Below are 21,879 nucleotides of genomic sequence, written 5' to 3'. Positions count from 1 at the left end.
CCTGGTGTTGATTTTATGTTCTTTTCCATGAGCATCCTCGGCTTTCCTAGCATATTTATTTAGGTGTTCAGCGAGCACGAAAGGAACAGCTCCAATGGTTGGCACTTCTACCAGTACTGGCTGTCCAGGAGAAAAAGCTGGTTCTCCGGGAGCACTGAGAGTCTGAGGCTCTGGGGTTTAAGTCAGGGGTTTAGGACAAAATGCATTCAGTTAGGGGCAGCCATTTATCCCCCAACAATCACTGACCCGGGTAACTGCATCCCAAAGGCGTTAATGTTACCAAGGCCATAGGTACCAATTGGGTTTCCCCCAAAGCATTTAAGATAATTAGGTTTTTAGACAAAGTCGAAATTCCACATTGCTCTGCCTCAGTCCACATCAGTGCGGTGATTTGTGCCCCCATATCAATTAAAAAGCTTACTGTTTTTTTCTATGGCCCTACAGCCACTCTAATCAATAAATCCCCTCTCAAATTTAAGGTGGGTTGTCTTATAAACATCCATCATCCATTTCCCCCCTCACCTTCAGGGAATGGAGGATCTGGTTTCCCATTGCCTTTGTTTCTTCATCAGCTTCTTCCCCGAGGTCTATCCATGGTAGGGCACTAGGGGCTGGTTCAAAATTGACTTTTCACCCCGACCATCTTTGTACAAGTTTCTCCAACTTCTGGGTTGGAAGCCCATCCATTAGATCTCGGGGAACACCTCTCTGGAGCCCCAGTTGCCACCATTGCTGGCAGCTTAGGGACCTCCCTCTCCCAGGATCAGTAAATCGGACCGATTTCGAATCCTGACTTCTCTTGACCAGTGCTGACCACCCCTCACCTTCTTCCGCGGCTTGTATGGCCCTGGTTTCAGGTCTTTGCCAGGATCCACCAATGGGACCATATTTCCTCCCAAAGCTAATTAGCTCTTGGGCTACTTCCCCCCACGTCCACACTTTTCTCCCTTACCTCCAGTGATTGGGGGTCATTACTCCCTCTAGAGCAGCTGTAACTGTCTGCTACAGGGGTATTTTGTATCTTCCCCTGTAGTTGGATCCCAATGGGTTTTAGAGAATCTGGAAGTCCTCGGATTAGAGAAGTCATCCATTCTGGATCCACAGGCATCATCATTGGAGAGCCCTGGTTAGATTTAAGCTCCCTATCATAGATCATCTGCAAACAAGCCGCCTTTTGCACATTTTCTACCAGTTGATCTACTGTACCTATTATAGCTAGCGGTCTCCCATCTCCAAAGGGTTCAGCCCCCTGGCCCGATATGCTGCCCTCTGTGTCAATGACCATGAGGCCTGATAATTGCTGGTAGTTAGAAACACACCTGCACCCCAGTATCCTTCTGCTTCCTTCTCTGACAACAAGATTCCATCTCCTCCTGACAATGATACTCTCCAAACATATTCTGTTTCTGATTGCTTTGGAGTCCTTGCAAAATCCTTCCTTAATTTTGCTAACTCAGTCACTGTAAATGGAACCTGTTTAGTAATAACTTGGGGACGAACGTCATTATCCGCCTCATACAAATACTCAGTTTTAACCAGGGGATACATATGAGGAGCATTTTCTAAAGCCTCTTTTGCTCTCTGTAAGTCCTCCTGGGGATAGATTTGCCTAATCCCTCTCCTAACTTTGACTCCACCTTTCCACACGAGTCGCTTGCTTTCCACAATTCTTCTCTCAATGCTTCCTTTAGTTTAACATTCTGGTTTCTTTCCTCCTCTAACAGCTGCTTGGTCTCTTTTAACTGCTCTTGTAGCGATTTAACTGCCATTTTCAAGGAGTCTATCATGGCATCATCTTGACACACTCTCTGCCTCCTATCTTCCACGGCCGCTGCCAAACGCGCTCCCAAAACTGCACAAATTATAGATTTTCCCTTCCCTGACCCAACTTTAGCCTCTTTCTGCAAGATTATGATCCTATCCACTATACTCTGTGGTTGGAACCAATGATTTTTTGCCCATTGTCACCACTGGGGAGACGGGTGAGCATGATAGGTTCCGAAAAAGTCATCCAGTTTATCTAAAACCCTGTTCAATACTTTTGTGGGGGAATAATCATGAACATCTATAGATGTGCGGGCACTCATTTTACCAAAGAGGGATTATTTCATCCTGAGAGGGTCTCACCGTAAATTTGCTACCACTATTCCCCTCCCCCGCCTCGCTCTCAGGAGGTCACACCTTTAAAATTTCCATAGAGACTCATCACTCATTCAATTCTATGCGTCTCAGTCATACACACACAAGAGTCTCTGACAAAGCAACTGGGCACTTTCTGTTTCTCTGAGAATCCTGTACGTGACGCCAATTAAAATGTCGCACACCAGTCAAAGACTGGGGTGAGGTTTTACTCGTATTCTCAGGAACAGAATTAAGACTCAAAACGGAGTCAAGCCCCAAGTAACTTTATTTGCCTGACAACAGGTTCACAAACGCAAGGGAAAGAGAGAGAGAGAAATAAAGAAAAGAAAGAAAGAGTTAGTTGCAACAGCTACCACCACGGATCTGCGGCATTCCGACAGTCCGATTCGTCTTCAAGTCCAGTGGGAGAACATTCCATCCGATGCTGGTTGTTTCTGCTCTTTTATTGGGTTGCCTTGTTGTATATTCATTCTTCTTATTCCAATAGCCATTTTGCTTAACCACGCCTACCACCCGGTGGTGGTGCGCATGCCCAATATCGTCACTGGGGGTTCTCAAGGAGTCTTAGGTGGTCTTTAAGGGTCTCCAGGCCCCTCTGTCTTGCAGACCCCAGGTCTGGACGCATGCGCAGGGGTTAGGTTAAAGTTTCTTAGAATTAGCTCCACATTCAGGTTCCTAAGAAGACAGGAGACCTCTGGTCTTGCGGTCCCGACTGTTGCTCTGTTGCTATGGCAGTGGTGTCAGTTGGTGGTTTAATGTTCCAGCAATGTTGAGACAAACAACCGACACAGTCTCTTACACCACCCCGTGGCTCGATGTTGCTGTCTCAGGGATGGTTCTCCATGGTAGCATGAAAGATAGAGGTAGAGAGAGAAAGAAAGGAAAGAAATAGCGCATGAGATAGATTGCATATAGAATAAGTGGCCTGGTTTTCCAAGGCTCCCTCTTCACCGGTATGGAAGATTCAAATGATCAAAACAAATATGGAAAACAAATAAAAGTATCACATGATGGTTATGCTAATTACAAACATCTTCTTCTAACTATAACATTTTCAAGTCTACTTAACAACATTTTCCTAACATTTCTAAGTTAAACAACATCCAATAACTAACAACATCTAATTAACATCAGTTAACAAATATATCATGCTTAAATTTAACTAACTTTACAAAACCAGAACATGCTGTAGTCGGATTTTATGGTTCTGAGGGATCAGAAGAAGAAGAAGAAGATAGGTTACATGGGTAATTAGAAGACGGGCATTTACAAGGACAGAAAAGAAGTATTAAAAGAACGATTGAAGTAACAATTAACAAAATCAAGGCCGCATAATAAATCGGCACCATCACAAACATATGATCCATTATTTCCCACGATTTCAGCAATACAAAGCTGAGCGATTGCAGCCCTTGTGGTCCACACGGTCTGCTGCCCTGGTCCACCGGAGTCAGGGTCTGCATACGCAGCAGGAAAATCAATTTCCACACCCCCTTTAGCCTAAAGCGCATGTGTCGTCTGGGCCTAGAAACTTCTGTCCCAGATTTAGGGAAAGGTAGGAGACAAAGGAGACAAAGTCCCTGCCCTGGCACACAGCCCCCTTGGGTACAGGGTCCCTGCTCGGAAGGACAGAACTGGGCACCCCTGGCTGCACACCCAGCTTCACACCCCTGCAGCCATTCCCCAGTGAAAGGAGCCAACATGCCCTGTCCTTCTGACAGTGCAGCAGGGAAGCTGTTCTCCAAAGCACGTCTTTTTTCTCTACAGTGGAGAAACTGCAAAAGTCCTTCTGACAGATCCCATAGGCTCTGGGATGTGCCAGCTTTACGAGGTCATTCCAGGAACTGCCCCTGCGTTGCCCTGCAGCCAGAGACTTACCCTGTTAAGGGCTGTGAAGATTTTTCTCCACGTGAGCTCTCCTCTCTCCTTCCACCCTAGACTGCCTTTAAGCTCTCTTCCTTCTTTCCCTCCTCTCCCCTCGGTGCCTGCAGGCAGTGCCCTCAGCCCTGCTGCGCTTTGCAGAGGAGCTGCTCCTGGGCAGAGCTGTATCTCTGCAGTGCTGCCTGCTTGCCATGAGCTCCCTCCATCCCAGGAGCCCAGCCCAGCTCAGCAGCAGAGGACCAGCCCAAGGCAGCACTTTCTCTTCCCCCTCTGGGCACCCTCTGGGTGTCCCTGGGGCTCCAGAGGAACCTGTTGGGAAACAGGCTGAAGCAATCACTGGTGTTGCCTCCCTCAGCTGGGGAGACACACTTTTTCCAGCAGTGGCATTTCTCTACTCTGAGACAAAATTGCATCTAAGCATCACCGGTTTCAGTCTTATTATTAGACAGGACGCCCAGACAGTGACAGGGAAAGATCTCCTTTACCCCTGCTGAGGGAAAGGATTCAGCTGAGTCAATAGAGGCAACTTATCCTGCGTTTCTATTCCTAGCATTTGAAGGAGACTGAGCTCTCACCTATGCCTGCCACAAAGCCACAGGAGGTGGGCTTCCTCTTGCCTCTGTTCAGGTGGGCACAAAAGAGGCACCCACACGTGAGCTCCTTGTCTCAGCTCCATGTGAATTACTGGAGACGGAAGGCAGGAGTGAGATGTTCAGATGCAAATCCCTGGTGACATTTGACTTGCCAGAGGTGGTCCAAGATACATGCAGGTAACTTCAACCTGTAACGGAGAAATTCATAGAGACAGGGCAACATCTCAGGGATCATATATGAGCGGGGTGGGAAAGTCCTTTGGACAAGTGAAATGACAGCTGATGCCCAAATAAAGGCCAAAAGAACCTTTTCCTACTCCTTAGCTTCATGTCACTTTAGAGAGGTATTCATATGAACGATTGCAGTCATGTACCATAGGGACAGCTAGGTGTCTCTCTTTCCCATCAGCTGAATTTACTAGCTCTCCAGTGACTATAATGGGATTTGTCCCATGCTCATCCCCACATTGCCTAACAGAATTCAGGGCATGTACTCTGTTTCATGTTCAGATCCAGGCCCACAGAGCTACCTGAGATGCCAAGGCTAGCAGGAACCACACAGGACCTTGGAACAATTACTGGAGGTGACTTAGAAATTAAACCTATATTAAAGGTATGGTATTGTTCACACATTATGGAAAGGTTTAACATCAAAGAAGCTTTCAGGGTGGAATGCAATGGGTATGCAAGGAATCCATTCCATAGTGGTTCCCTAGACAACATTGCCTGCATACTGGCATGGAGGGTGGAACGGGGTGAAGACTCCGTGGCCAGGCTCTGTGAATCACTGCAGAAATGGGAACTTCATGGTACTATGGTACTGATAAACTGCATATTTGACCCCCTGGGACAACAGCCTGTCATGTTTTGACAAAATGCTGTCCTTTGTGTGAACTTTGCTCATTATAATGTCATTATAATACCAAAACACACCTCCATCCCAAAGACTACACACCTCCAAGGTGCAACCACCCCCTCACTGAGCCTGTGTTCTAAATTTTTGTTAATCTATACCTTTAAACATGAAGTGAGAGAATTTTATACCAATCATAATAAAGGTATGTATGACTAGAGTCACTCAAGCTCCACCTTAAAGTAAAGAATTTTATAAAAATGGCCTAAGGAAGGGAGAATGTTAGGGAAGGTGTCATCTAAGACAAGTCATGGAAGATACCATTGTAGATTACCTCTGTCTCCTGGGATCAGTCGATGGGCTGAGCCTCCCTTCCCCCCCATAGGCACACTTTTGGGTAAGATCCGTACTATAGAGAGTGCTTTCTCAGAAAACTTAGAAATCTCTCTATGTAGATTTGCTTTTCTGATTTTGCGTGCTGTATTATTCATAATCTTAATGTTTGCACGTGCTTGTGCAGACAGTGTATTTATCACTGGCAATCCATAAGAACCTGTAAATCTGTTGCTTTAATAAACTGCACTATTTGTTAAGCTAGCCATAAAAGTTTCTCGCTGGGCGACACCAAACTCTTTAATTCTGGCCATGTGAGTCCATGGAGTGCAACTAACCTGAAAGTGCAGTGTGGTGTTAGTGCATCCATAATCATAACATTTCAATAAGTTGAACGCGACCGGACTAATAGTGCAAATTGGATATCAGTCAGCATCTAAACCTAGCCACCCCCAGCGCCTCTGATATCTGAGGATAAACTGGAATGCAAGGGGGTTTATTTTCTGCCAAATTACTTTACCCTTTCACGTGACACTGGGCATCAGTCGGTGGGCGGTGAGCAATTGCATTGTGCATCACTTGTATATTCCAATCCTTTTATTGTTATTATTGTCATTTTATTATTGCTATTATTATCATTATTAGTTTCTTCCTTTCTGTTCTGTTAAACTGTTCTTATCTCAACCCATGAGTTTTACTTTTTTTTTTCCCCGATTGTCTCTCCTATCCCACTGGGTGGGTGGGGGGAGTGAGTGAGTGGCTGTGTGGTGCTTAGTTGCTGGCTGGGGTTAAACCACAGCAAAGAGGCAATGGGGAGTGGGGACTACAGTCAGTTCCTAACAGTTCGCCTCTGCTGCTCCCTCCTTACACTTTTCCTGTCACATTTTTCCCACAGGCTACCGTTCTTTCCGGAAATATCCAACTTCCCTGGCATTTGATCCTCCAGAGGCTGCACCTGCTCCATTGTGGGCCCTCCACGGGCTGCAGAGGAATCTCTTCTGCAGCATCTGAGGCTTCTCCTCCCCCTCATCTTCACCGACCCTGCTGTTCGTAGGAATTTTTCTCACTCTTTTTTGTTTTCCTTACTGCTGTCCCACTCTGCAATTTGTGCCCTTTCTTAAATACACTTTCACAGAGGTGCCACCAGCTTTGCTGATGGGTTAGCTTTTGCCAGCAGTAGGTCTGTTGCAGAGCTGGCTGGACTTGGCTGTGTCCAGCATGGGATAACCCATTGTCTCTTCTCCCAGGGGCTCCTGCTGCCCATCTGCTACCAAAAACGTGGACACAGACACCAACATAGAGCAAGAAGCTTGGCCTTGCTAAATGACATCCCCTGCTCTTCCACTGTCAAGAAATCCAACCTACTCATTGAGGGGGAAGAGAGAGAAACAGAGAAGGCCTTGACACTATGCAAGCACTGCTTAGCAACAGCTAAAATATGGCAGTGTTATTAACACTGTTTTGGCCACCAATGCAAAGCACCATAGGAGCTGCTATGAGTAAAGTTAACCCATCCTAACCAGACCCAGTACAGTCTTCATCCTTATTCCATAGCTTTTCCATCATGCTCAGGACCCACATTGACTGATACACCTGATTGTACACATTTAATATATACACAAGCACTCCATTCCTATATGTTGTTGCATTTCTACACCCTACTCAAACCTTTCCTTTCTCTCTCAGTCCCCCAAATCCCCTCTTATCAACACTTACAACTTGTACTACATACTTAAATGATCCTTACTTCCAAGAGTCATGTTTATACACCCTCATTAACCACTGTCCCCTGTTCCTTGACATACACTTATATTATTCACCCATTGCAGCACCACCCCTGCAAGTGTCCATGAGAGCAGCCAATGACTTGGGCCCCATCTGTCAAGGTGATCACTCAGGACAGGTGAAGTAGTGTGCTGGATCCTTGGCTGCCAAGACCAGATTGGACTGGATCACCTTTGCACTCACCCCATTCCTCATGAGGATTGACCTCCGTTGGTTTGAGTGCTTCCTGCTGCCTTGCTTCCTAGAACATACAACTTACATCATGGATTATTTTCCCCCAAGGTCAAACCTCCTTAGGTACACACCAGATCTCCCATCCTTCTGCATGTCTTACCAAGGGCACCCAGGTCTTTGAGCAAAGACAATCTAACATATGGGCTTGCTTTTTTCCAAGGAACGAGCAGCCCACACTGCTTTCCCCAGCCACTTCCCTGTGTACACTATGGGGACCTTATCTCCTCCCACAGTATGTACAGGCTTTGTTTGGGCAGGACCAGGATGGTTAGCAGATCCTCTGGTGTTTACCAGCTGAGTGGCTTCTGCTAAACTGATGACCTGTCCAATATGACATACAACAGCATCACTGTGACTTCGGTCTGTTCTCTCAGCATCCTTGGATGAAGCCCCTCCCGTCTCATGGACTGGTAAGGGTTGAGTTTGTTCAAGTGACTTCTGACTTGATCCCCACCCACTGCTGGTTGTTCTCCATGGGTTCTGCCTCAAGGCACAAGGGCCTGGGAGACCTTACTGAGGAAGACTGAGACAGAGACAACATAGAGTATCTCAGACCTATTTACACCTGCCCTTCCTAAATTCTGCAGTGGCCCCACATTACTTTGTTTCTTCTTTAACTCTAACTTCAGTAGTAACAGCTCATCTTGGTGCCATTGTATTCCCATGACAGAGTCAACTGAATATCCACATGGGCCATTGCAGGAGGCCGTCCATAAAGACCAGCTGTACTGAGCTCTGCTGACTGCTGATGGAGCTGTACAGTGCTCAGTACTGTGCTCTGTTCTCAGTAAGACCCTGTGTCATTGATCCTGAGAAATCCACAGGTTGCTTAAAGAAGATATTGTCCACTTCCTTGCCCTGACTGCACTTACCTTATGTCCCGCCACAACATCACCCTCAATGGCCTTGCCTCTGACCCTCACTCACAAGCGCCCAGCCAACCTGTTGCCCATCCCATAGTGAAGTTCCATACTTCCCAGCAGCTCCATCAAACAGACCATGAGTGTCTCCTGAAGAGCCTGTATCCATCCTGCATATCCCCTGAGTTGTGCAAGCTGTCCCACCACACCTCAGCAGTTATTCCATCAATGTCACACTTCTGTGATGGCACAAGGGGCTCCAGCTCCTCCTGTCTGTGCCCAAAGCTGAGGGCATTGATGCACATTTGGGCTGCAGCACCTCAGCTGTGACACCGGGGCCAACCTCAGACTTGTCACAAAGAAAACTGGTACCAAGTCCCAAGACCCCATATGTGTAAAGGTTTTGCTTCATAGCAGAGAGGTGCTCAGAAGCAATTGTAGATGGCAATGTAAAAGATGATATGAGATGTAGATGTAGATGATGAGAAAGATGACATGATGTGCCCAGAAAGTAAACACACCCTGCTCTCACCAAATCCAGAGGGAAGAAGGCCTGGGCTGCACAGCCCTGGTGGGAGACCATGAGACATTATAGTTAATGGGGATCTAATAAAGAAAGGTGATGGAGAAGAGAAAGGGACAAACTTAGCTCTCCCTGTGCAAAATAACTCTATTGGGGCAGATGAATACCTCTACAGGCTGCCCTGAACATAGAGTAGGGACAGGTTTTATTGTCCTTAATGTGGGCATCTGCTGCCATTTCAGTTTGCCAAGGGAATTTCCCACCCAGTTCAGAGCCAGGCGTCATGATGAAGGACACAAGGCAGCAAAGTGCAGAAGAGAGAGGCCTAGTCTGTGCCATGTTCCGGGGACACACGGGGGAATCTGCCCCAGGAGAATTGTCCCAGACGAGTCCCATTCACCAGCCATTTCCATCTCTGACCATACACCCCAACCCTGATGAGAGACTGTTGCTGCATGGTCACCTCTGTCCTCCTCCAGGGCTCACTGATACCCAACTCCACAGCCATTATTAACAGAAAGGAAACCAGTTTCCTACTGACACTCATTACACACCAAGCCCCATAGCTCTTGCCACAGCTGGACTCTCAGCCAAGACTGTTCTCAGACAATGCCAGCTAGATCAGGTGCTCATGGCCTTGTCTCAACAAATATTGAAATCTCCATTGATTAAGATCTCACCAACTTGCCTGGGTCCTTGCTGCAGTGTTTGGCTCTGAGGGATTTCTCAAAACCCCAGCTCTCTCAGCCTTTCCTTGTCCATAACATGCTCCAGGTCCCAACCATCCTTCTGGCCTCTGCAGGACTCACTTCACTCTGTCAGGCTCTTGCTTGTGCTGGGGAGCCCCATACTGGACACAGCAGTCATGATGTGGTCCCGTGGTAGGTTAACTTTGACCAGCAGCCAGACACCCACCCAGCTACTCAGTCACTCCCCCTACTCAACATGTCAAAGGGAGAAAATAAGATGCAATAGCTCATGGGTCAAAATAAAGACAGGGAGATCACTTACTAACTACTGTCACAGGCAAAGAAGAGTTGACTTGGGGAAGATAAATTTAATTTATTGTCAATTAAATAGATTTGGGTAGAGAGAAACTATAACAGAAATATTAAAGAACATTTCCCCACCCCACTCCTTTTTCCCAGGCTCAGATTACTCCTTGATTCCCAATTCTTCTACCCACCCTAATCCTGAGAGCTGCAGGGGGGATGGGAAATGGGAAGGTTCAATAAGTTTATAACAGTTCATCTCTGCCTCTCCTCTTCCTCACTCTTCTCCTCTGTTCCAGTGTGGGTCCTCTCCACAGGTTCGCACAGTATTTCTGGTCAAGGCTATGTGTTTTTCATTTCTTTCTGTCTTACTTTTCTCCTTTATACTCACAGAATAGTTGAGGTTGGAAGGGACGTCTGGAGATCATCTAGTCCAACCCTCAGCTGAGGCAGGGTCAGCTAGAGCAGGTTGCTAAGGACCTTGTCTCAGTGGGTTTTGAATATACCCATTGATGGAAAGTCCACAACCTCCCTGGGCAACCTCTTCCAGTGTTTGACCATCCTCACAATTAAGAGCTCTTTCCTTGGGTTCAGATGGAATTTCATGTGATTTTAGCTGTGTCCATCACCCCTTGTCTTGTCACTGGGAACTACTGAGAAGAGTTTGGCTCTCTCGTCTTCATGTCCTCCCATTGGGTGTTTATATACTTTAATAAGGTCCCTCTGAGCCTTTTCTTCTGTAGACTGAACAGTCCCAGATCTCTCAGCCTTTCCTCCTATGGAAGATGCTGCAGTCCCTTAAACCATTTGTGGTCTCACCAGTGCTGAGGAGAGGGGAAGGATCACCTCCCTCCATCTGCCAGCAGAGTTTTTCCTAATGCAGCTCAGGAGGCTGTTTGCCTTTGCTGCGGGAGTGCATTTATGGCTCATGCTCAGTTGCTTGTCCTCGGGGACCCTAAGGTCCTTCTCTGCAGAGTTGCTATCTAGCTGGTCAGCCCCCAGAATAATGTCCACAGTGTGGTCAGATCACAGGCTTTCCTTCCCCAGGGCCATTCTTGGCAGCAGCTTGTCCTTCTTGGAGATGGGCTTCAGCTCTGTCACAGGTCCCACAGTGCTGCAGAGTCACCTGGGACAGCAAACCCCTCTCCCTGCACAGCCCAGGCCTGTTTCTCTCTCACTTTGTGGACTGCAGCTTTTGCTCTCTCTGTGGGAACCTCATTCATCAGTGTGTTGCCACCCACCACCCATTCCAGCATGCCTCTGCTGTGAAGCAAAGCCTGTCCACTCAAGAGGTCCAATCTCCTGGTACCAGGTTTCCATCTCCTGTGCTTGCCTCAGTCTCGGATATGGGGAATGCCTTCTGCTGGGAGTGGCTGTGCTCAGTCATGCTCTACGAGCTGATCTTGCTGTCCTCTCCTCCTTCACTGCCCACACTTGGATGGACCCCAGGAAATATCCATGAGGCTCCTGGGGTGAGGTCCCATTACTGCAGGGAAAGAGGGAAGGGTTTACACATGGGAGTGCAGCAAGAGAGTAGAGTGTGGGTAGAAGTGAGCGTGTTAAAGGCAGGAAAAAGACATGAAATAGTGAGGTGGGGGATTGGCAGAGGGGCATAAATGTCCCAATGTTTTGTGGGTACATCGGGAACCACGGGGGGAGCAATGGAAGCAGAGCAACTGGCAGCACAGAGGTAAACCCATCTGTGGCAAGATACTGTGTCCCAGCTAGAGAATCTGGTTGTACATGTGTGGCTTCTGTAAGAAGCTGCTAGAAGCTTCCCCTATGTCCAACAGAGCCAATACCAGCCGGCTCTGAGATGGACCCGCCGCCGGCCAAGGCCGAGCCAATCAGTGATAGTGGTAACGCCTCTGTGATAACATATTTAAGAAGGAAAAAAAGTTGCAGGGCAAACAGAAATGGCAGCCAGAGAGGGGAGTGAGAACATGTAAGGGAAACAACCCTGCAGACACAAAGGTCAATGAAGAAGGAGGGGGAGGAGATGCTCCAGGCGCCGGAGCAGAGATTCCCCTGCAGCCCTTGGTGATGAAGACCATGGTGAGGCAGGCTGTCCCCCTGCAGACCATGGAGGTCCATGGTGGAGCAGATATCCCCTTGCAGCCTGTGGAGGACCCCACGCCGGAGCAGGTGGGTGCCTGAAGGAGGCTGTGACCCCGTGGGAACCCCGTGCTGGAGCAGGCTCCTGGCAGGACCTGCGGATCTGTGGAGAGAGGAGCCCATGGAGCAAGTTCTCTGGCAGGACTTGTGACCCCGTGGGGGACCCACGCTGGAGCAGTGTGCTCCTGAAGGACTGCACGCCGTGGAAAGGACCCATGCTGGAGCAGTTCGTGAAGAACTGCAGCCCGTGGGAAGGACCCACATTGAAGAAGTTTGTGGAGGACTGTCTCCCGTGGGAGGGACCCCATGCTGGAGCAGCGGAAGAGTGTGATGAGTTCTGCCCCTGAAGATGATGAAGTGGCAGAGATGATGTCTGATGAACTGACCGTAAACCCCATTCCCCATCCCCCTGTGTTGTTGGGGGGGTTGGTAGAGAATCCAGGAATGAAGTTGTTCCTGGGAAGAAGGGAGGGGTGGAGGGAAGGTGTTTTGAGATTTGGTTTTATTTCTCATTACCCTACTCTGGTCGATTGGTAATAAATTAAGTTAATTTTCCCCAAGTTGAATCTGTTTTGCTCGTGACAGTAATTGTTGCGTGATCTCTCCTGTTCTTATCTCGATCACGAGCCCTTTGTTGTATTTTCTCTCCCCTGTCCAACTTGGGGAGGGGGAGTGATAGAATGGCTTTAGTGGGAGCCTGGTGTCCAGCCAGGGTAAACCCACCACAGATGCAAAGTAGGAATTACAAAGGTAAATACTTTTTCTGTGTGTGAGGTGTCCCAGCCAGAATGGGCACACCCGAAGGGATTATTCTTGAGGGGTTTTGTACCTTATACTACAGGGGTATGATATGAATCATCCAACTGCCTACTAATGCATATTTATAGTTATCCAATCATAAATGCAGTATAGCATGTCTTTGTTGGTCTTGAAGCATTGTCATCCATCAGCATTCTTGTGGCTTAGCTGTTAAACCAGATGTTTCCATCACTGACTTCTGCAAAGTCATCATCAGCAACTCATGTTTCTCTTAGATATGGATCCTTCTGTTAATTTTGTGAGAACAGAGGTTTCCTTATCCTAGTTGATTGTCGTGGTTTAACCCCAGCCAGCAACTAAGCACCACGCAGCCGCTCACTCACTTCCCCCCACCCAGTGGGATGGGGGAGAAAATCGGGAAAAGAAGTAAAACCCGTGGGTTGAGATAAGAACGGTTTAATAGAACAGAAAAGAAGAAACTAATAATGATAATGATAACACTAATAAAATGACAACAGCAATAATAAAAGGATTGGAACGTACAAATGATGCGCAGTGCGATTGCTCACCACCCGCCAATCGACACCCAGTTAGTCCCAGAGCAATGATTCCCCCCGCCCACACTCCCCCCAGTTTATATACTAGATGTGACATCACATGATATGGAATACCCCGTTGGCCAGTTTGGGTCAGCTGCCCTGGCTGTGTCTTGTGCCCCTCCAGCTTTCTCACTGGCTGGGCATGAGAAGCTGAAAAATCGTTGACTTTAGACTAATCACTACTGAGCAACAACTGAAAATATCAGTGTTATCAACATTCTTCTCATACTGAACTCAAAACATAGCACTGTACCAGCTACTAGGAAGACAATTAACTCTACCCCAGCTGAAACCAGGACATTGATCAGTTGTTCATCTTAGTAAGGGTAGGTTGTAAGTCTTGGGTCTCAAGATAATGATGCAGCAATTATATGCTAATACTGTTCTTGGCTCCTAATGACTGTGTGGTCTCAATAATTTATATCACAGTTTGTGGAATCTGCTGTGGAATTCTGGCATCAGAGGAGACAACTTGTTGGTGAGGAGGTACTGAAACATGCCCTGAGGCAGCAGGTCCCTGGGTGTCAGGGTGTGTGGAAGGATTTTGGCAGGTGCCTAGGTGGGTTATCACCTCCCATAGCCTCTTTTTTTAAGCCTGAAAAGGCCTGTAATCCTGCTCACTAATAGCTAATGGACACACTACATATTAGAAGGGTGCCTTGCCTACTCCAATGAAACCCAGCAGCTCTTAGGACTCTGCTGGGTCTTGGCCTGTGGCTATCAAGCCACTGTTCAGTAGTAGCAGAAGAGCATGGTTCAGACAGGGACCCAAGCCACCTCTGAGGATGCCATGATTGTGACACAGACTTAACGTTTGAAGACACCGTGGTTGGGATGAGAGCCCAAACCACATCAGAGGATACCAGGGATGAGATAGGGACCCAAACCCCAACTAACTGGAATAATCACCCCAGTAGTAAAAAAGAAAACCTAGACACAGAGGCGGACAGGTCCGCATCATTGATTAGTAAGGGAGGAGGAGGAGGAGAAGGGTCTCATCAGGAATTTGGTCCTTTGGCATGGAAATAGAAGGAAGAACTGAGAAAAATCACCCAAGAGGCCAAAACTACCTGTTCACTGAACTTGAGAGAACTTTGAGAAAAACAAAAATATAACAGCTGCCAGACAGGCAAACAGATTGGTGCCTGGCTGCTCTGATGCTGGGATGGTGGGGCTAACAGTCAGGAGTTAGAGGGTGAGGAAGCTCAACAGCTGGAATTGGTCACTAGGGACCAGGGAATTAACAGGGAAGTCACTGAGGAACATCAACACAGCAAGCAAGTAGACCAGGTGCAAAAATTGAAGTGGCTCAGGTGGACCTAGACAGGTAACATAAGAGTTAACTACTCATAGCTCAGTGGACCCACGTAAGGTCAGGACATCTAGGGAGACCTTCAATGTATGGATGGGCTTGAGATCAAGGGGTGGACTTGACCACTGAAGCCATTGCACATGTTTTTCACAAATGTGAAGCATGCGCCATAATCAAGTGATCCAAGCATGTAAAGCCTCTCTGGTATAAAGGATGGTGGCTGTGATAGCAAAATGGAGAGGCCTCACAGGTGGACTATATCACACTGCCACAAACCTGCCCTGCCAGGCAAGCACTATGTGCTTACTATGGTGGAAGTAACAACAGGATGGTTGGAAACATACACTGTGACCCACACCACCGCCCAAAACAACATCCTGGGCCTTGAAAAGCAATTTCCAGTGCACCCCAGAAAGAACTGAGTGAGACAGCAGGATTCATTTCTGAAACAATCGCATAAGAACCTGGGCCAGGGAACATGGCATTGATTGGATGTGCCACATCCCCTACCACGCACCAGCATCCAGAAAGATTGACTGAGAGAATGGATTGTTAAAGACTATACTGAGAGCAATGGAAAATACAAGTAGTGAGATGCAGACTTAGCAGAAGCCACATGCCTAGTTAATACCAGAGGATCAGCTGACTGACCCAGCTCTCCCCAGACAAAAACCCTATGTATTGTATAAGGAGATAAGGTCCCCATATTGCATGTAGGGAACTGGCTGGGAAAGACAGCATGGGTTGCTCCTCCCACAGGAAAAGGCAAACCTGTTTGTGCAATTGCTTTTGCTCAAGAACCCAGGTACACTGGGTGGATCATGTGGGATGACGGGAAAATCTGATGTGTACCTCCAGAAGATTTAACCTCGGTGGGAAATAACCCATGATTTGAGTTGTATATTTTAGGAAGTACTACAGCAGATATCACCTAAATGAACCCTGCAAAAAGCTGGGCAAGTGCAGCAATGACCCAACCTGAGCTAGTTTTCATGTCCAGTAACTCCACACAATGTGCCTCTCTTGTCCTGAGTAACCACCATAACAAAGAGAACTCAAGTCATGCACTACTTGATCTCAGTGAACACTTGATGGACAATTTTATGGATATTTGACAGGGTTGGCCCATAGATAAGGGAATGATAGCTGTCTATAAATCACAGGATGTGAAGGGCATGGTGGTAAATGAGGATCTTTTGGATAGTGTGGGACCTGAGTGTGACAGAAATGGTATGGAATAAGGGGTGAAGATTGGACTGGGTCTGGCTGGCATGGAGTTACTTTTCTTCATGGAAGCTCATACAGTGCTGTGTTTCAGATTTGTAACCAAAACAATGCTGAGAACAGACTAATGTTCTAGCTATTGCTGAACAGTGTTTGCACAGCATCAAGGGTGCCTCTTTCTGACTGTGCCCCTGCAGTGAATAGACTGGGGGGGTGGAGGTGCAAGAGGTTGGGAAGGGTCACAACCAGGCTGGTGACTCCAACTGACCAAAGAAATATTCCAAGCCATACAACGTCCTGCTCAGCAATAAAAAGGGAGAGGAGGGGGTTTAGCGAAGGTAGCCATCAGGAACTGGCTGGGCAACGGTCTACCTATAGGAGGTGGTGAGTGATTGCCTTTGCATCACCTCTATTGTTTGTTCCTTCTTTGTCTCTCTTTTTTTTCACTTCTCCTTCCCTTATTATTTTTGGTTTTTTTCCATCTTGACCCCCAAGTTCTCTTGCTTTTACTCTTCCTTTCTTCTTCCCCTGTCCCACTGGAGTTGGGGGAGGGGGGTGAGCAAGCTGCAGCATTGTGCCTACTTTCTTACTGGGGTTAACCCACAACATTTACAAACAAGGAAGAGCTGGTCAGGAATGTAAAAGTCAGGAGTGACAAGGTAGAGTTGAGGATCCTAAGAAAAGGGAAGAAGGCAAAGAGCAGGGCTTCAGGAGAACACATTTTGGCCTGCTGAGGGACCAGCCTGGAAGAATCTAATGGGATACAACCCTGCAGAGAAGACAGCTGCAGAGAGCTGTTTGATGGTCAAGGATCTCCTCTTCACAATCCAGAATGGTCCACCTTGACATGCCAGAAGTCACATATAAGGTGGCAGGAGGCTTGCATGGGTGAGAAAGGAGCTCCTGGCTAAAATCAAGCATGAAGAGGAAGCACAGAAAAGGTGGAGGCTGGCTGCCTTCCAGCCTCATTGGTTCTGTGCTTCTGGGAGGACTGTGACCCTACAGAGCTCTTTGCAGCACTGCCCACTTGCCATGAGCTCTCTTCGTCCCAGGTAGGCAAAGGCAAGTTAAAGGTAGCTCTGACGCTGAGTAAACCTGGATGTGTTACATTAAGGCTACGGGTCATGACCTCCAGCCTCTGGGAGGGGAGAATATGTCCCTCACATGTTGCTCAGGCCTCTCCTGGGGATGGTCTGATGTGCACTGTGCAATGTCAAGAGCAGGCGTGGGACACTGTAGGACATCCTTTGGTGGAGAAAGTAAAGGGCCCTGGAAGACTAAAACCCCCAACAGAGCTGAGGCCTTTTTCCCCTTGGCTATGGCTGTTATCTCAATCAGCTCAAGGCCTACCAGAAGACTCCTTAACCTTAAGGCACCAGCACCTCATTGCCTCCTCACTCCACCTAGGAGAAACCCAGAAGCATATCATCTTGGCATTGCGCATCCCCCCATCACACTGCCCCAGGAAGAACGCCAAGGAGTGTGTGAGGGACAGGATCTCCCTTCCCAGGGGCTGGGGGTCAGGGCTTGGCCTTTTGACTTGGTAAAACATATCTAGGTTTACTCAGCACCAAGGCCACCTTTTCCTTGCCTTTGCCTACCTGTCTTCACTGCCTCTAGTTTTCTTCTTTAACCAGCCCTTGTCCCCCAGGGAGGCTTTGTCAGTAATGTCCCTCAGTGGGACCCATTAACGCTCCAAGAAACTTTGGCGTTAGCATCTGACTTTCACTCCTTGAGAGGTTTCCTCAACTTCCTCTCAGTGTCTGAGGTTCATGAACTAGGCACCAAACCCACTGGAGGGGTCATTAAAATGCTTTTGGACTAGTCCTCTGCTGCTGAGCTGGGCCAGACTCCTGGGATGGGGGCAGCTCACAGCAAGTGAGCAGCACTGCAGAGAGAAAGCTCTGCCCAGGAGCAGCTCCTCTGCAAAGTGCAGCAGGACTGAGGGTGCTGCATGTGGCACCAAGGGGGATGGAGTGGGACAGAAAGAGGTTAGAGGCAGTTGAAAGTTGGGGGACAGCTGAGAGCTCACTGTGGGAGAAATCTTCACAGCCTCTGACACAGTAAGTCTCTGGGTGCAGACCAATGCAGCGGTGGTTCCTTGCAGGATCTCCTAAATGTGTGTAACTTACGGGATGTCTCTCCAATGTAGAGGAGGAAGATGGGCTCCAGAGCAAGGCTTCCCTACTACACTGCCAGAGGGACAGAGCATGATCGCTGCCTTCTCCTGGGGATGGCTGGAGGGTGTGCAGCCAGGGGTGCCCAGGGCTGTCCTTCAGAGCAGGCTTCTTGTGCCCCAGGTGGCTGTGTGCTGGGGCAGGGACTCTGTCACCAGCCAGGCTTACCACTCAGCCTTCTCAGGGAACTCCCCATGGTATTGCGAGGAGAAGCTGTGGGTGGAAGGAGAGACCCCCGGCAGGGCAGTGTCCTTCTGCTGTCGAGAGTGTGCTGTGCAGATAAGGGCTTCTCACAGCTCGAGATCATCCCCAGGACACTGGCAGAGGAAGCTTTTCAAGAAGGAGATCAAGGAAGGGGCTACCTTAAAGGGAAGGAGCCTGTGCTTTTAGTTTTCTACTCCTAGTGATCTCGGGAGTGGGGGGAGGGTTTGGGCATGGAAATTATTCTCTCAGTTCAGGAGGAGGCACTGAAACTCCAAATCTGTTTCTCTTAGAGATTTCTAGATCTGAGAGTATCAAAAATAAACCACCTTTCACTTACAGACAGCCCCAGCATCACCTTTCCAGCCTCATCACTGTTGAGCTGATGTTCCCGTCATAGCCTGCAACCATGGAGATGCCCCTGGGCGGTGCTCTGCTGCCAGGAGGGGTCTGCAGGGCAGAGCTGAGCACACAGAAGGGGGCATGAGGTCTGTGAGAACTGACAGGGAGGGGATAAAGGGACAGGGAAACAACTCCCAGCAGGGACAGGTCCAGGCAGCAGAGACATGGGCAGAGAGTGGGAGAAAGCTAAAACCAGAAATGTCACGGCAGCGGGAATTCGGAAAGCTCCTTGTCATCCCCTCCAATACTGACGCCTTCTTCCCAGCAAGCCTCCCTGGTCTCCCCTCCTAGCCAGCAGACCCTTTGCCCTCAAGGCTGTGTGGTCCAGGGCAGGAGTTGCCTCCTCTGCAGCCAGAGCTCCAGTAAAGCAATGGTGCATCTCTCCTGACACATAAACCGCTTTCTTCTGCAGAGAAAAGGGGTTGAGAGCAACCAGCCTGGGATGTCACCAACTGGGAGGTGGTGTGCTCTGCTGTGTAAAAAGGCTTTACTGAGTGCCTGGCTGTCTTTCTCTCCTTTTCCCCATTTGCAGAAGGATCAGCGTATTGCTCCTTTTTTTTTTTTTTTTTTTTCCTCCTGTTCCTGCTGCTTCTCTTCTTGGTTGTGGAAGCTTTGGGTTGTGGGGCTTGGGGGAGTGGTTGGTGTCTCGGGTGCATTTCAGACACTGGCTCTGGGCAATGCAGTGTGTGGGACTTGGAAACATGACGACTCTCCCTTCAAGAGACACTGGGCACTGTCTCTCAGGCACCTGAGCACCTCCCTGGGGGAAGATGCTGAAGTGCCCTTCCCCCATGCTAGGTTCACTTCAGCAGGGGAGGATGGGAACAGAGTGACAGCCACATTCTCCCCCACATGAACACTGCTATTATCATGTCTGGAGATATGCTGTAGATGGGAAATTGATGTGAGAAAGGTTCTGTCTCAGCTGTGAGTGATTCAGACCCAGAATTTCCTGTTCAGGAGAGAAGAGTTGGAAGGTTGGGTCCCTCCCTAGGCTCTTCCCACTCAGAGGCAGATGGCCTGGGAGCTGACTCCATTGCACTGTAATAAATAGGGACAATTCTCACATGGTCACTGGTGCAAATTCATCTCACTTAACTGAAGGCACCCATTGCCAGGAACGGCTACCAAATGCACGGACTCTTTGACACCACTGCAATAGCACAGGTCTAAATTCTCTAGTGCCCATGGGCAGTGCCCCTGCTCGTCACTCAGCAGTACAAACCTGAACTCACAAAAAGAAACTGAAGGAATGTCGCCTGAAGAAAGAGAAGTCATTGAGGGTATATCTATGGGAAATGGCACAAGATCGGCTCAGAGAAATCTGCCCTGACTTGTCAATGTCTTCTCCTCTTTCAACAGTCCCCCATTCCCAGAGTGCACAAATGTCCAACGGCAGCTCCATTACAGAATTCCTCCTCCTGGCATTTGCAGACACGCGGGAGCTGCAGCTCTTGCACTTCTGGCTCTTCCTGGGCATCTACCTGGCTGCCCTCCTGGGCAATGGCCTCATCATCACCGCTGTAGCCTGTGACCACCGTCTCCACACCCCCATGTACTTCTTCCTCCTTAACCTCTCGCTCCTCGACCTGGGCTCCATCTCCACCACTGTCCCCAAAGCAATGGCCAACTCCCTCTGGGACACCAGGGCCATCTCCTACCAAGGGTGTGCTGCCCAGGTCTTTTTTTTCGTTTTCTGTGCTTCAACAGAGTTTTACCTTCTCACAGTCATGGCCTATGACCGCTACATTGCCATCTGCAAACCCCTGCACTACGGGACCCTCCTGAGCAGCAGAGCTTGTGCCAACATGGCAGCAGCCACCTGGGGCAGTGGTTTTCTTTATGCTGTAATGCACACTGCCAATACATTTTCACTACCACTCTGCCAAGGCAATGCTGTGGACCAGTTCTTCTGTGAAATCCCCCTGATCCTCAAGCTCGCCTGCTCAGATGCCTACCTCAGGGAAGCTGGAGTACTTGTAGTTGCTGTCTGTTTAGCTTTTGGGTGTTTTGTTTTCATTGTGGTGTCCTATGTGCAGATCTTCAGGGCTGTGCTGAGGATCCCCTCTGAGCAGGGACAGCACAAAGCCTTTTCCACCTGCATCCCTCACCTGGCCGTGGTCTCCCTGGTTGTCAGCACTGCAGCATTTGCCTACCTGAAGCTCCCCTCCATCTCCTCCCCAACCCTCGACATGGTGGTGTCATTTCTGTACTCGGTGGTGCCTCCAGCCCTGAACCCCTTCATCTACAGCATGAGGAACAAGAAGCTCAAAGATGCCATTAAGAAACTGATTCCATGAGCATTTTTCAATAGTAAAAATATTACAACCTCTGTCTACAAATGATTCACAAAGTATCTGATTCCAGATTGGTTTGGGCTTTTTTTGGTTTTGTTTGCATTTTGGGGGTTGGGGTTTTTTGCTTTTTGTTTTCTTTTGTTTTGTTTTGAATATCATTATTATTATTATGGCTGTTACTGTCATTTGTGGTTATTATGTTACTACACCAATGTTTGCATTTGCGTCACTTCATCGGAGGCATGAACCTACTTTGTATCACCTGGTTCCCTTATAAAAGTGTGTCTAACCTTCGTTCAGAGCTGGCCTCTTTCATAGTGTCTCTAAAACATGGGATCCCCATGGTGCAGTGCTTTCATGCTAGGCTCTTTCTCCAAAGAGGCCTGAGGAACTGCACCTCTGAAGTTCCTCTTCCTCCATGTTTTCTGGAGTAAAAAGCTCAAGGTTTGAAGCCTTTTAGAGACAGAAGACTGGGTTTAGGACTCACCATTTAGTGTCTGATGGCACACAAGGTGATGAGTGTAATTGAGGAATATACCCAGGGCTCTCCCACAGGTGATGTTGAACACACCCATCCTTTAGGAGGGGAATCTTGAG

At 48.4% G+C, this 21,879-nt stretch overlaps 2 protein-coding genes across 2 annotated transcripts; one reads left to right on the top strand and one right to left on the bottom strand.

Moving 5' to 3' along the window:
- Positions 1 to 630: 630 nt before the first annotated feature.
- Positions 631 to 19,778, bottom strand: LOC128138564 (uncharacterized). Its single transcript, XM_052779766.1, is given in 7 exon segments — positions 631 to 997; positions 999 to 1,224; positions 1,227 to 1,609; positions 1,648 to 1,962; positions 18,942 to 19,046; positions 19,234 to 19,391; positions 19,734 to 19,778. Coding segments are annotated over 7 exon segments (1,599 nt in total).
- Positions 18,232 to 21,285, top strand: LOC128138563 (olfactory receptor 14C36-like). Its single transcript, XM_052779765.1, has 2 exons — positions 18,232 to 18,268; positions 20,348 to 21,285. Exon 2 carries the CDS (start codon positions 20,371 to 20,373, stop codon positions 21,283 to 21,285), a length of 915 nt encoding a protein of 304 aa, XP_052635725.1. The 5' UTR covers positions 18,232 to 18,268; positions 20,348 to 20,370.
- Positions 21,286 to 21,879: the final 594 nt, after the last annotated feature.

The sequence above is a fragment of the Harpia harpyja genome, unplaced genomic scaffold (assembly GCF_026419915.1).
Source record: "Harpia harpyja isolate bHarHar1 unplaced genomic scaffold, bHarHar1 primary haplotype scaffold_55, whole genome shotgun sequence".
Lineage (NCBI taxonomy): Eukaryota > Metazoa > Chordata > Aves > Accipitriformes > Accipitridae > Harpia > Harpia harpyja.
The sequence above is the reverse complement of the archived record's forward strand: the minus strand, read 5'-3'. Positions and strand labels throughout refer to the sequence as shown.